Genomic DNA, 14069 nt, shown 5'->3' on the forward strand with positions numbered 1-14069 from the left:
GAGAATCACTTGAACCTGGGAGGCTCAGGTTGCAGTGAGCCGAGATTGTGCCACTCCATCTCAAAAAACAAAACAAAACAAACAAACAACAACAACAAAAACAAGAAACAGAGAGAGAGAGACAGAGAGAGAGAGAGAGAGCAAGAGGGAGGTAAAAGTGTAATAAGCTGGAGAATTCTCAGCAGGGAGTGGTTCAGGGGGAGACAGGGTGGTCAGGGAAGGCTCCCAGGAGGAGGTGACATTTCAGGACAAAAGCTTCTCATACACAGCACCATCAGGGGGAGAGTAAGCCAGGCAAGGGGAACTCCAGGGACAAAGGCTCTGAATTGGGAGCCAGTGTGGTATATTCAAAGCCCATCAAGGCGGTTAGGAGGAAGGCAGGGAGATGAGGGCTGGGAAGTGGGCAGGCCCTAATGCTTACATTACTACAAACCCAGGCAGAGAAGCAATAAGCTGGATGAGCTGTGGATGAGTGCTGCTTCCTTGGCGCCCACCAGGATTTCCTCTCCAGGGACAGCCTTCATTTCCTGCTCACTCTGCCTGGCTCATCGCAGCCTTGGCCCCATTTGACAGGTGAGGAAACGGAGACTCCAGGCGGCATTCCCATGCCTGGAACCATCAGCTCCAGCTTCCTCAGGCCCTGCTACCCTCTAGGTGGGAGAGAATTCTAGGAGCCCTTGGCCTACCTGGGAGGATGACTTGGGGTCCTGAAGACTTGGCCACCTCTTCCAGGAAGTCTTCCTGTCTTGAGCTGGCTGGGAACCTTTCTCCTCTGAATCCCGCTCTTGCTTGTGGCAGGCCTGGCAAGTGTGTTCTCCGAGGCGAGACTGGTGGTTTCCGATCCTCCAGACCCCCCCAGCCCACCGTGCCCCTCCTTGCAGGAAAATTAGAAAAAGCAAAAGGGAGGGGGCACTTCTAGAAGGCAAAATATTTTGATTCTCTGAAGGCACAAAAATTGCCTGATTCCCAACCAATTAGGGGTAATTAACCCTTCACAAGGTAGTAATTAAGTCGGTGCCTCTGAAGCCTTGATTATAAGCTCCAAGAGGCTCTGCCCTCTCCCCAGTAGCCAGGCAGCCCCCAGAACTGAGACCAGGCTGTGGAGACCAGGTGTACCCCTTCTGCACTAGCGGGGAGTCGGGGACAGGGCTCTGCTCCCCTCCTGGGGCTGAGCGAGACCCACAGCCTCTCTCGTGGCCACCCCCAGGCAGGGATCCCAAGAGCAATGTTTGAGAAACCAGATCTCTTCCCTGCATAGTCCCTTTTGGGGTTGTCAGGGCACACGGGGAGACTTTGCTTTTGGGGGTATGAAGGCAAAGGGGGCAGGCTCGGCTGGGGTTCGTGTGTGGGGCTGGCAATCTTTTTTTTTTTTTTTTTTTGAGACGGAGTTTCGCTCTTGTTGCCTAGGCTGGAGTGCAGTGGTGCAATCTCGTCTCACTGCAACCTCTGCCTCCCACGTTCAAGTGATTCTCCTGCCTCAGCCTCCTGAGTAGCTGGGATTACAGGCATGCGCCACCACGCCCAGCTAATTTTGTGTTTTGTACTTTCAGTAGAGACAGAGTTTCATCATGGTGGCCAGGCTGGTCTCAAACTCCTGACCTCAGGTGATCCACACCTACCTTGGCCTCCCAAAGTGCTGGGATTACAGGTGTGAGTCGCCGAGCCCTGTCAATCTTCAAGACCATTTTTCTCTAGCCTGGCAGAGCTGAAGCAGAGATACCCCCCAGCTCCAAATGGAAGTGACGATGCCAAGCATGTGATTATCCTCACTAACGACCACAGGGAGGACGGCGGGCTCAGAGAGGACAGAAGACACTTTCTGGTGGAGGCACTCACTGCAGTCCCCAGGCCGACAGAGGTGGGAGACCCTTGGCCGTCTATTGTCTCTTAGTATCAAGAGACCGAAGAGCTATAATCCCAGTGCTTTGGGAGGCTGAGGTGGGAGGATCACTCGAGGCCAGGGGTTTGAGACCAGCCTGGGCAACATAATGAGACTCTGTCTTGAAAAAAAATTTAAATTAGTCGGGCATGGTGGTGAGCACCTGTAGTCCCAGCTACTGAGGTGGGAGAATCTTATTTATTTATTTATTTTTTTGAGACAGAGTTTTGCTCTGTCACCCAGGCTGGAGTGCGGTGGTGCGATCTCAGCTCACTGCACTTTCTGCCTCCCAGGTTCAAGCGATTCTCCTGCCTCAGCCTCCCGAGTAGCTAGGACTACAGGCGTGCGGCACCAAGCCCGGCTAATTTTTTTATATTTTTAGTAGAGATGGGGTTCCTTCATGTTGGCCAGGCTGGTCTGGAACTCCTGACCTCAAGTGATCCTCCCGCCTTGGCCTCCCAGAATGGGGGGATTTTTTTCTTTTTCCTTTGCTTTTTTGAGGCGGAGTCTCGCTCTTTCACCCAGGTTGGAGTGAAGTGGCGCGATCTCGCCTCACTGCAACCTCTGTCTCCCAGGTTTAAGCAATTCTCCTGCTTCAGCCTCCTGAGTAGCTGGGATTATGGGCGCCTGCCACCAGGCCTGGCTAATTTTTGTATTTTCAGTAGAGAGGGGGTTTCACCATGTTGGCCAGGCTGGTCTCGAACTCCTGACCTCAAGTGATCTGCCTGTCTCGGCCTCCCAAAGTGCTGGGATTACAGGCTTGAGCCACCACGCTTGGCCAAGAGTCACTGTGTTTAAAAACCATTGTATTTTTTTTTTATTGTAGAGACGAGAAGTCTTGCCATGTTGCCTGGGCTGGTCTCTAACCCTTGGGCTTAAGAGATCCTCCTGCTTCAGGCTCCCTCAGTGCTGAGATTTCAGGCGAGCACTACCTTGCCCAGCCTAAAAACATTTTTCAATGGATTTTCTAGTTACCCAGAGGGATACAGGATTCCCTCTGGGAAGCTAAAGTCCTTTCTGTCCCTCCTTATCTCAACTCCGAGATGATGGTAGGGAGGGACTCCTTTTATCCTGCCCTCTTTGCCTTCAAACGCATGTCTACACATGCCTCAGGGGCCTCTGGGTTTCTTGCTGGGTCATAAACTTCTCCTGTCTGGGCTGGGTGCAGTGGCTCACGCCTGTAATCCCAGCACTTTGGGAGGCTGAGGCGAGTGGATGACTTGAGGTCAGGAGTTCGAGACCAGCGTGGCCAACATGGTGTGACCCTGTCTCTACTAAAAATACAGAAATTAGCCTGGTGTGGTGGTGCGTGCCTGTAATCCCAGCTCCTTGGGAGGCCGAGGCATGAGAATCGCTTGAACCCAGGAGACGGAGGCTTCAGTGAGCTGAGATGGTGCCACGGCACTCCAGCCTGGGCAACAAGCGAGACTCGGTCTCAAAACAACAACAACAACAACAATAACAGCAACAACAACAAAACTTCCCCTGTCTGGGTCTCAGTTGCCTCATCTGTAAAATGGGTTTAATGGTCATTGAACCACTTTCTAGGGTGTCTGTGAGGAGGGAATGAGTTAGTCGCACAAAAAGCTGGTCCGGGCAGGTCCCTGTACCTGGGTGGAACCCTAGGTGGAATTGGGGGTCTCCTCTCATGGTCTATATACATCTTGGTAGGAAAACACACCAGGCATGGATGATTCTGCTGTTTCCCTAGCTCGAGGGCTTGGTGCACAGTGAGTGTGTGTGGCCTAATGCTGCCGGTGCACCCACTGTGTGTCTGCATTTGAATAATGTGTGTGCACTCAGCTGTTTCCACGTGGGGCCCAGTGGCTTCCCGTCGACCAGGGTTTCTCAACCTCAGCACTCTTGACATTTGGGGCCACATCATATTTTGCTCTGGGGGACTGTTCTGTGCCTCTGTTCCTCTCTTATGCTATTTTAAGAAAGTCTGTTAAGGCTGGTTTTCCTGGTTATATATTTTCCACTTGAGGAAGAATCTTTTTAGAAAAGGAGGTTGAAGCAGAGGACTTAATTCAAGGTATGTGTGAAATTGGGCCATAGCACCTTACCTATAATGGGAGTTAGCTAAGCATGCTCTATGGACAAGAAAACCTAAATTCTACAGCAACTGAGTGTCAAACATTTCCTGGAAATTTTCTTTTATAATGGTGCCATAAGAAGTTATTTGTAACAAACATGAAAAAGCATTTTTAAAATACTCCTGGCTTAGTGAATAACAGTTCAATATTTTCCTCATTTTCCAGGAGACAGGATCATCTAGTTTAGCTGCTCATTATAATTATCCTGTGAAAGAAGATGTACAAATACTACTATATAAAGAAGTGCAAGACTTGTACATTGAAAATTATGAAACATTGTTGGAAGAAGTTAAAGATCTAAAGAAATGGAAAGACATCCCATGTTCATGAATTGGGAGGCGTAGTATTGATAAGACAGAAGTACTCCCCAACTTAATGAATTTAACATAATCCCTACTACAAGCCCAGTTAACTTTTTTGCATAAATTGACAGGATGACCCTAAAATTTATGTGGAATGGTAGAGGATTCACAATAGTCAATGAATGTTGAAAAAGAAGAAATAACTTGAAGACTCACATTTCCTGATTTAAAAACTTACTACAAAGCTACAGTAATCAAGACAGTGTGGTACGGGCATAAGGATTAGACACATAGCCCAATGAAATAGAATTAAGAGTACAGAAATAAACTCTTACATTTATGGTCAATAGATTTTCAACAAGGATGTGAAGACAATTCACTGGGGAGAAAGAATGGTCTATTTAAGAAATGTTTCTGGGACAACTGTATTTCAGCAGGCAAAAGAATGAAGTTAAGCCCCTACCTCGCACTGCATTAAAAAATCAACTCTATATGGATCATAGACCTAAATGTAAGAGCGAAAACTGTAAAACTTGTAGGAAAAAAAAATCGTTTTGACTTTGGTTTAGGCAGTGGATTTTTAGATGTGGCATCCAAAGCACAAGTGACAAAATACAAAATTAGATAAATAGAACTCCATCACAATTAAAAATGTTTATGCCTCAAAATCATCTGGCAAGAGACTTATATCCAGAACATACATAGAACTTTTACAACTTAACTTTTACAACTTAATAAAAGACAAATAACCCAATTAAAAATGGGCAAATAATTTGAATAGGTATTTCCCCACAGAAGATATGCAAATGGTCAATATACACTCGTAAAGAGTCTTATCATAAGTCATTAGGGAAATGCAAATTAAAACCACACTGAGTTACCACTCCACATCTTTTGTAATGGCTAAAATAATAATAATAATAAAAAGACAAGCACTAACAAGTTTTGATGAGAACATGGGAAAATTGGAACACTCCTACATTGTTGGTAGAGATGAAAATGGTGCAGTCACTATGAAAAACATTTTGGCAGTTCTTCAATGTGTTAAACATAGCATTACCATGCAACCCAGTAATTCTACTCCAAGATATATATTCAAGAGAAATGGAAACATATGTCTACACAAAAATTTGTACACAAGACTGGGTGCGGTGGCTCACACCTGTAATCCCAGCACTTTGGGAACCTGATGGGGGCGGATCACCTGATGCGAGACCAGCCTGGCCAATATGGTGAAACCCGGTCTCTACTAAAAATGCAAAAAAATTAGCCAGGCGTGGTGGTGGGCGCCTGTAATCCTAGCTACTTGAGAGGCTGATCAAGAGAATTGCTTGAACCTGAGACGCAGCCACCACGCCCATCTAATTTTTTTGTATTTTTAGTAGAGACAGGGTTTCATTGTGTTAGCCAGGAAGTTCTCGATCTCCTGACCTCGTGATCCACTCGCCTCGGTCTCTCAAAGTGCTGGGGTTACAGGCGTGAGCCACCGCGCCCAGCCAACTGTGTGACTTTTAAACCACAGTTTCTGATCTTGTGGCTAATTTGTTAGTCCTACGAAGGCCGTCTAGTCTTCCAGCAGGAAGGGAGTTGGTTTTGGGGAAGGGCTGTTACCGTCTTTGTTTCAAAGTTAAACTATAAACTAAGTTTTTCCCAAAGTTAGTTTTGCCTAAGCCCAGGAATGAGCAAGGTTAGAGGCAACGTGGAGTGAGTTAGGTCAGATCTCTTTCACCGTCATAATGTTCTCAGTGATAATTTTTGCAAACGCAGTTTCCCTGTCACTCTTCTCAATTAGAAATGGAAGGATCAGACTGGGTGCAGTGGCTCATACCTGTAATCCCAGCACTTTGGGAGGCTGAGGCAGGCAGATCATGAGGTCAAGCAATCAAGACCATCCAGGCCGGGCGCAGTGGCTCACGCCTGTAATCCCAGCACTTTGGGAGGCCGAGGCGGGTGGATGACGAGGTCAGGAGATCGAGACCATCCTAGCTAACACGGTGAAACCCCATCTCTACTGAAAATACAAAAAAATTAGCTGGGTGTGGTGGCGGGCGCCTGTAGTCCCAGCTTCTAGGGAGGCTGAGGCAGGAGAATGGCGTTAACCTGGGAGGCGGCGGAGCTTGCAGTGAGCGGGGATCGCGCCACTGCACTCCAGCCTGGGTGACAGAGCGAGACTCCGTCTCAAAAAAACAAAAAAACAAAAAAACAACAAAAAAAAAAACCCATCCTGGCCAACATGGTGAAACTCCGTCTCTACTAAAAATACAAAAATCAGCTGTGCGTGATGGCACGTGCCCGTAGTCCCAGTTACTCAGGAGGCTGAGGCAGGAGAATCGCTTGAACCCGGGAGGTGGAGGTTGCAGTGAGCCAAGATTGCACCACTGCACTCCAGCCTGGGTGACAGAGTGAGACTCCATCTCAAATAAAATAAAATAAAATAAAACAAAACAAAACAAAATAAAATAAAATAAAATAAAGAAATGGAAGGACCATTTGAAGGACCAATGGAAGGACAGATTGAGTGGGTTACATGAGAAGTTGCCCATTCATCCAGTCTTTCCTGTTCTACATCACTCCCCTGGAAGATGATGGCACTGGGTTAGCTTTAACATGCGCGTGATGGTGAATAATGACGTAATCTTACAGCACAGCCTTCATATAAGGGTGTTACTCAAAATCTCCGTGAAGCTTAACTACAGAGTAGCTAAAAGTTTTTCTAGCTTCGCAGCTTTGTTAATTCTACTTACTTATTCAGGATGTGCATATACTAGTTTAGGTTTACCTATTCAACAAGAATTTATCACACTTTCCTTCTATGTCAGAGATTTTGCTATGCAGAGGGGATATGACGATTTTAAAAAACGAAGGTCCCACCCATCATGAGAATTAATATTTAGATTACTAGGAAAGGATCACTTATGGTTTGAGTTAGCATTCTGTGTATAGAACAAAACCCTTCTATTTACATAGTAATAAGAATGGAGCTTTGCAAAGAATTTCATGTTCATTAGGAAATTTTAATGAACTTAAATTTCATGTTTAAGTTCATGAAATTTATGTGTGTGAGATGTTTAAAAAAAAAATTTAGGTGTGCTGAGATGCTTAAAAAAAAAAATCTAACTTAGGCCGGGCATGGTGGCTCACGCCTGTAATCCCAGCACTTTGGAAGGCCAAAGCGAGAAGATCACGAGGTCAGGAGATCGAGACCATCCTGGCTAACTTCTCTACTAAAAATACAAAAACAAAATTAGCTGGGTGTGGTGGTGCATGCCTGTAGTCCCAGTTACTCGGGAGGTTGAGTTGGGAGAATGGTGTGAACCCAGGAGGCGGAGCTTGCAGTGAGCTGAGATCGCGCCACTGCACTCCAGCCTGGGTGACAGAGCAAGACTCCGTCTCAAAAAAAAAATCTAACTTAGATAAGATGAACTGAGAGCAATGTTTTAATTCAGGGGTCAGCAAACTTTCACAGTGAAAAATGTCAGAGAGTAAATATTTTAGGTACGCTTTCCAAGCCAGATGATTTCTGTGACAATTACTCATATCTGCTCTTGTAACATGAAAGCAGCCACAGATAGTATGTACACAAGTGGGTGTGGCTATATGCCAATAAAATTTTATTTGCAAAAAAAAAAAAAAAAACAGAAAAAGGAGCAATTTGGAATGCTGGTCATTCTTTGCATTTAAAGCTAGTCTTGATCAAACTGCCTTTTATGGGTTGAATTTTCATTCTCTACAAATTCATATGTTGAAGTCTTTACTGCCAAAACTTCAGAATGTGGTCTCAGCTATTCTGACCTTTGTGAAGCCAATGTTTAATTTTTTCATTGCAAATATTTGAGATGTTCACAATAGTTTGCATTGCTTATGTGATCATACGTTACATTAAAGCCCTCAGTTAGAAATAGGGCTGTGGCGAATGTAATTAGTTAACCTAAGACGAGGTCCATTGTGGAGTAGAGTTGGCCTCTAATCTGAATGTTGTCCATATAAGAAGGGGAAAATTGGACACAGACACACCTAGAGGGAGAACGTCACATGAAGATGAAAGCAGAGATTGGGGTGATGCTTCTATATTGTCAAGGAAAGCCAAAGACTGCCAGCAACCAGCAGAAGCTAGGGGTAAGGCACTGAACAGATACTTTCTCACAGCCTTCAAGAAGAACCAGCCCTGGCAACACCTCGATTTCAGGCGTCATAGTCTACAGAAATGTGAGACAATCAATTGCTATTGTTTAACTCACTCAGTTTGTGGCACATTGTTACACATGCCCTAGAAAGTTAATATACTGTCTTCAAAAATTGTCAAAATCAAGATGAAGCAGCATAGTTGTCTGGGGTAACACCTGAGGTTCGTTGTCTCACAGCCGGGGAAAACTAGGATGTGGATACACCAGACTGAGGTTAAGAGCGGAAATTTAATAGGTGAGAGAAAGAGAAGAGCCCTCTGGGGTCCCAGAGAAAATGGATTGCCAGTTCCATGGTGAAATTTATAGGGTTTTATAAACTAGCTTGAGGAGGCGGTGTCTGATTTACATAGGCCATAAAAGATTGGTTGGATCAGGTGTGCCATTTGCATAGCATGTGGAGAAGCTGGCTGCTCCACCCTAATCTTTTATTATACAGATGGGTTCTCTACCTGGCCAGCTCCATGTTGCCTGTTCCTTTACTGTACACATGGTTGACAAAGAAAAGGAAGAGGAAGCCTCCACGTTGAACATGCCTGGCCCCCAGCTAGCCCTTTTCTATTGGCGCAGCTGCCGGCATTCACTCATGTGAGCTTCCAGCTTGCTCATCTATGTCTGCAGCTCGATTTTTCAGGCGTTCTTTGTTAGAAATGATTTTGAGGGCTGCTTTTTGTTAATGGGGAAATCTTGCCAAGGATCTATCTACCTAAATAATTTATTTCTAGTTCCTGTATCAAAGACACGATAAGATATGGTAATTCCAGAACGAAAAGAGAATACGTTGATGTTTAGCTACATTCAAGAACCACCAAAAAAATGCCTCCCAATGGTCTAAGCCTTGCTACTTATGAAAGTCCTGTGATGATGTCATCATTATAAAATGTTGCCCTACTGAGGAGTCTCCCCAGGGCCCCCTTCATGTCCGTATTCCTCAGACTGTAGATGAAGGGGTTCAGCATGGGGGTGACCATGGTGTACATCACTGAGGCCACCAGACTTGTCCTAGAAGATGGTATAGCTGCAGAACTGAGATAGACCCCAAGGCCCGTGCCATAGAACAAGCTGACCACTGAGAGGTGGGAACCACAGGTGGAAAAGGCTTTGTACTTTCCCCCAGCTGAGGAAATCCTCAGTATAGAGAAAACAATTTTATAGTAAGAGAAAAGTATTCCAGTAAAGGGAATCACAGCCAGAATGCCAGTTGCAAAGTATATCACTACATTATTGATGAAGGTGTCAGAACAGGTGAGCTTCAGGACTTCAGGAAGATCACAAAAAAAGTGTGGAATTTCCATTTTGGTGCAGAAGGACAGCCTCAAAACAGTCAAGGTCTCGAGCAGGGAACCCATGACACTGATGCACCAGGATCCCAGAACCAGCAGTCCACAGAGCCGGGGGCTCATGATGACCTTGTAGTGCAAGGGGTGATAGATGGCCACAAACCGGTCATAGGCCATCACGGTCAAGAGTAAATTGTCCAGGCATCCAAATGAAATGAAAAAAAAAATCTGACTGACACAGCCTGCATATGTTATGAATTTGTTCTGTGTCACTATATTCAGTAGCATCTTTGGGATGGTTGTGGAGGTAAAACAGAGGTCAGCAAAGGACAGGTTGGAGAGGAAGAAGTACATGGGGGTGTGGAGATGGGAGTCTGAGCTGATGGCCAGGATGATAAGCAGGTTCCCAGTGAAAGTGACTAGGTACATGGAGAGGAACAGGCCAAAGAGAATAAACTGAATCTGTGACGTTGCTGAAAATCCCAGGAGGAGAAATTCTGGGGCATGTGTCTGATTTCCTATTTCCATGGGGATGAAATAACTGTCACAAGAGAGGAAAAAGCAACAGTCACTGGCAACATGAAAATTTGGTTACATTTAATTTTAAGTGAGGGAATAAATTAACAAAAGATTGCCTTTTTCTTGCTGTCTTCATCTGGGGGATTTGAAATTCTTCCATCCTTTTCTTTGTTACCATCACGATCTAGAAATGTAGTATTAGTTCCATAACACTTGTACCCTCCATGGCCTGGCTTCTCAAAGTGTGGTTCATGAACCAACAAGATCAACATTACCCAAGAGTTTCTTTGAATGCAGAATCCCTGGTCAGACCTACGGATTGAGAATCTATATTTTAACAATATCACCAAGGATTTCGCATGCATATTAGTGATAGAGGAGTTAAGACACAATCACTTAGGCAGACAGATAGTAAGGGTATGGGAGTCCTCAGTGAGGCTTTTCTTTTTAATGAAACGCAGCCCCAAATCATTTTCTAAGAAAGAGCAGCCTGTAAAGCAGAGCTGCAGACATACACAAACAAGCTGGCCGCTTGCACGGCTGAATGCCGGCAGGAACTAAGGACTAGACGTTTTCAAGATGGCGGCTCCATCTTCCCTTCTCTTTGTCAGCCACAAGCAGACAAGATGGCGCAGATCAACTAGAAAGTCCAATTGCAAAGTAAGATTAGGGTGGGGCCACCAGCCTTCCCCCAGCACTATGCAAATGTCATACCTGATCGAACCAATCTGTGAGCCCGATGTAAATCAGACACTGCCTCCTCAAACGGGAGTATTAAACTCTGCGAATTCAGCACCAGCCTGTCCTTTCCTCTTAGGAGAGAGGTGTTTCTCTTTCTCTTCTCTTCTCCCTATTAAACCTCCGCCTCTGAACTCCTCGTGTGTGTCCGTGTTCTAAATTTTCCTAGTGCATGCCAATGAACCCCAGGGTATACGCTCCAGACAACAGAGCGGCTTCATTAATATTTGAGTAGCAATGGTCTTGGACACTTACAGCTTCTAGTTCTCAGCTCTTCTCACTCTTGTTCTCCTCCATGTCTTCCCTCATTCCTCATTACTTAATATGTATGCAAAATAGGAGCTCAGTAACTATGTTTTTTTCCCCTGCTATCTGCATGGAGTTGATACTTTTCACACATTGGTCTCAGCTATTCCATCCCTTTGTTTATAAAGCCAATGTTTCATTTTTTCAGTGCAAACATCTGACATGTTTGCAATAATTTGCTTTGTTTATGTGATCATATGTCACATTGTTTTACATGTTTGTTTTGTGAGTTTCTGTTCTGTCACTGGAAAGCCAGTCAGACATTATGCTTTAAAAAATATTTTGGTGAAATATGGTTCAAAATTTTATAGGTACTGCATTTTAGGATATATTTTGAATTTTAGGTAGAGAACTCCAAAGTACCAATACTTCACAGAAATATTGATAATACTGGGGCAGCTGTCATCATCAACTTGATCAGTGTATTAGTCCATTCTCACACTGCTGTAAAGAACTATCCGAGACTCAGTAATTTATGAAGAAAGTGGTTTAGTTGATTCACAGTTCTGTATGACGTGGGAGGCCTCAGGAAACTTACTATTATGGTGGAAGGGGAAGAGGAAGCAAGCATCCTTTTTCACATGGCAGAAAGAGACAGAGAGAGAGAGAGCTAAGGCGGTAGCACCACACTTTTAAACAACCAGATTTCATGAGAATCCCATCACAAGACAGCACAAGGGGGATGGTGCTGAGCCATTAGAAACTGCCCCTGTGATCCAATCACCTCCCACCAGGCCCCTCCCTCAACACTTGGGGATTATAATTCGAGATGAGATTTGGGTGGGGACACAGAGCCAAACCATATCAGTCAGGAATCTGGAAAACAGTCAAAGGTTTAGAGCAACAAAGCGAATTCTTACTTTTTTAAAAAGGTGACTGAAACCAGGTTGGACAGCTTTGTGGCAATTTAATTTATCATTTTCCCACCATCCTTCCTGGCTCAGTGGCAGTGCTGAATATGACAATCCCACAGTCCCACCAGTTCCTGGTGCTGAAGACAGCAGAAATGTGTGGCAATGTTCTGTTTTAATATGTCCAATGGGCCGGGTGTGGTGGCTCACGCCTGTAATCCCAGCACTTTGGGAGGCCAAGGTGGGTGGATCACCTGAGGTCAGGAGTTCAAGACCAGCCTGAGTGACATGGTGAAACCCTGTCTCTACTAATAATACAAAAATGAGCTGGGCGTGGTGGCACACGTCTGTAATCCCAGCTACTGGGGAGGCTGAGGCAGGAGAATTGCTTGAACCTGGGAGGCGGAGGTTGCAGTGAGCCAAGATTGCACCACTGAACTCCAGCCTGGGCAACAGTGTGAGACTCCGTCTCAAAAAAAAAAAAAAAAAAGAGTACCACTGACCTAACTCAGCCAGAAGCCCCTCTCATGTTTGTTCTCCAAAATAAACCTGTCTTTGACCATTGAGCTGCTTTTCATGTTTCTTTCCTCTTTCTTTAACTATTACAGTAGTACCCTATTTTTCATCTTCACTTAATTGTAAAGATCCTTGGGCACAGATGCTGCTTTTACTGGAGCCACTTTAATCCTCTCATTTCCTCTCCTAATTGGGCTTCTATTACTATTACTTCATTGTCAACAATCATCTTCCAATGCTGAATTCAATGTTCACATTTCTTTTTAGTATCCTAAATAAATACCTGAATCAATTAATTAGTCAGGCAAACTAGCAAACAACCACAACAATCTCTCCACTCTAGCACTGGTTGGATTGGCTCTCAGGTGACCTTAGGTTCACGTTCACAGTTCCATTCTCCCTGACCCTTTCCCGCAGTACCTACTGGACACTTGGACTTACCTTGACTGGTTTTCTGAAAGAAAAGTCGCCATGTGGAAGTGTGAATTCCTCCCTCGGTGGTTGATGGTGGAGACGGAAGCTCTGTGCTGAGACAAGACAGTAGGAGAAAGGAAAGGTACCTGAGCCAGCAGATTTAGACTCCAAAAAACACAAGCATGTTCCATCCAGCCCAAGGTTGCATATGCTGAGTGACAACAGCCAAGGAACTACTTACAGATTTGTATATCTGCTCATTAGGCACATTTCCTCTTGTTATTCCAACCTGAGCAGGTCATTTTCCTTTGGGATTTTACCCTGCACTGAATTGATTTTTTTCTTTCATTCTCTATTCCCAAGACGCCATATTAAGCCTACGATGAATCCAATCTGTAATATTCCTTCTTCATGGACTTGCTTGCCTTCCAGAGCTCTAACCTCCTAACGCTTTACTCTATTCTCCATTCCCAAGGGAAGGTTTTCTCCTAAGTCTAAACTAAGGAACTTGTCTTAACTATGTTCCTTGGGTCTCCAAGGTATTCACTTGTGATGGGAACACAGCCCTTGATATCTCCAGAATTATCGCTATTTTCCTCTTCAACAAGGGGGTGAATTCTGTTCTGATATAAAACCATGAGTCCTACACTTCTTGAATTCATGATGCTTTTGCCAAAACAATGAGAAATTTTGTGCTTCTTAAAAAAGTTAAGAGCTGTCATTTAATTCTTCATGTATAAAACATCTGGCTACTCTTAAGAGATATATCTGGCTCTTTTTATGCAAGTTGCCCTGAGAATCACACCCTCTAAAGATTATTTTATTTAATTTTTCAAAATTTATTTGTTTATTTAAATTGACATAAAATTGTATGTATTTATCACATAAAACATCACATTTTGAGATATATACATTACAGAATGGTTAGATCTAGCTAATGGATATATGTTTTACCTCACATAACTATCGTTTTTGTAGTGAAAACAC

At 44.4% G+C, this 14069-nt stretch overlaps 1 protein-coding gene across 1 annotated transcript; it reads right to left on the reverse strand.

Moving 5' to 3' along the window:
* Positions 1–9281: 9281 nt before the first annotated feature.
* On the reverse strand, positions 9282–10323 carry LOC112612031 (olfactory receptor 7C1). Its single transcript, XM_025366047.1, has one exon. The coding sequence runs from the start codon at positions 10264–10266 to the stop codon at positions 9304–9306; it is 963 nt and encodes a 320-aa protein (XP_025221832.1). The 5' UTR covers positions 10267–10323; the 3' UTR covers positions 9282–9303.
* Positions 10324–14069: the final 3746 nt, after the last annotated feature.

This window comes from Theropithecus gelada, chromosome 19 (genome assembly GCF_003255815.1).
Source record: "Theropithecus gelada isolate Dixy chromosome 19, Tgel_1.0, whole genome shotgun sequence".
Lineage (NCBI taxonomy): Eukaryota > Metazoa > Chordata > Mammalia > Primates > Cercopithecidae > Theropithecus > Theropithecus gelada.

Excerpts from the sequence above, each read along its gene's own strand:
- LOC112612031 (XM_025366047.1), bottom strand. The coding sequence starts at position 10,266 with ATGGAAATAGGAAATCAGACACATGCCCCAGAATTTCTCCTCCTGGGA.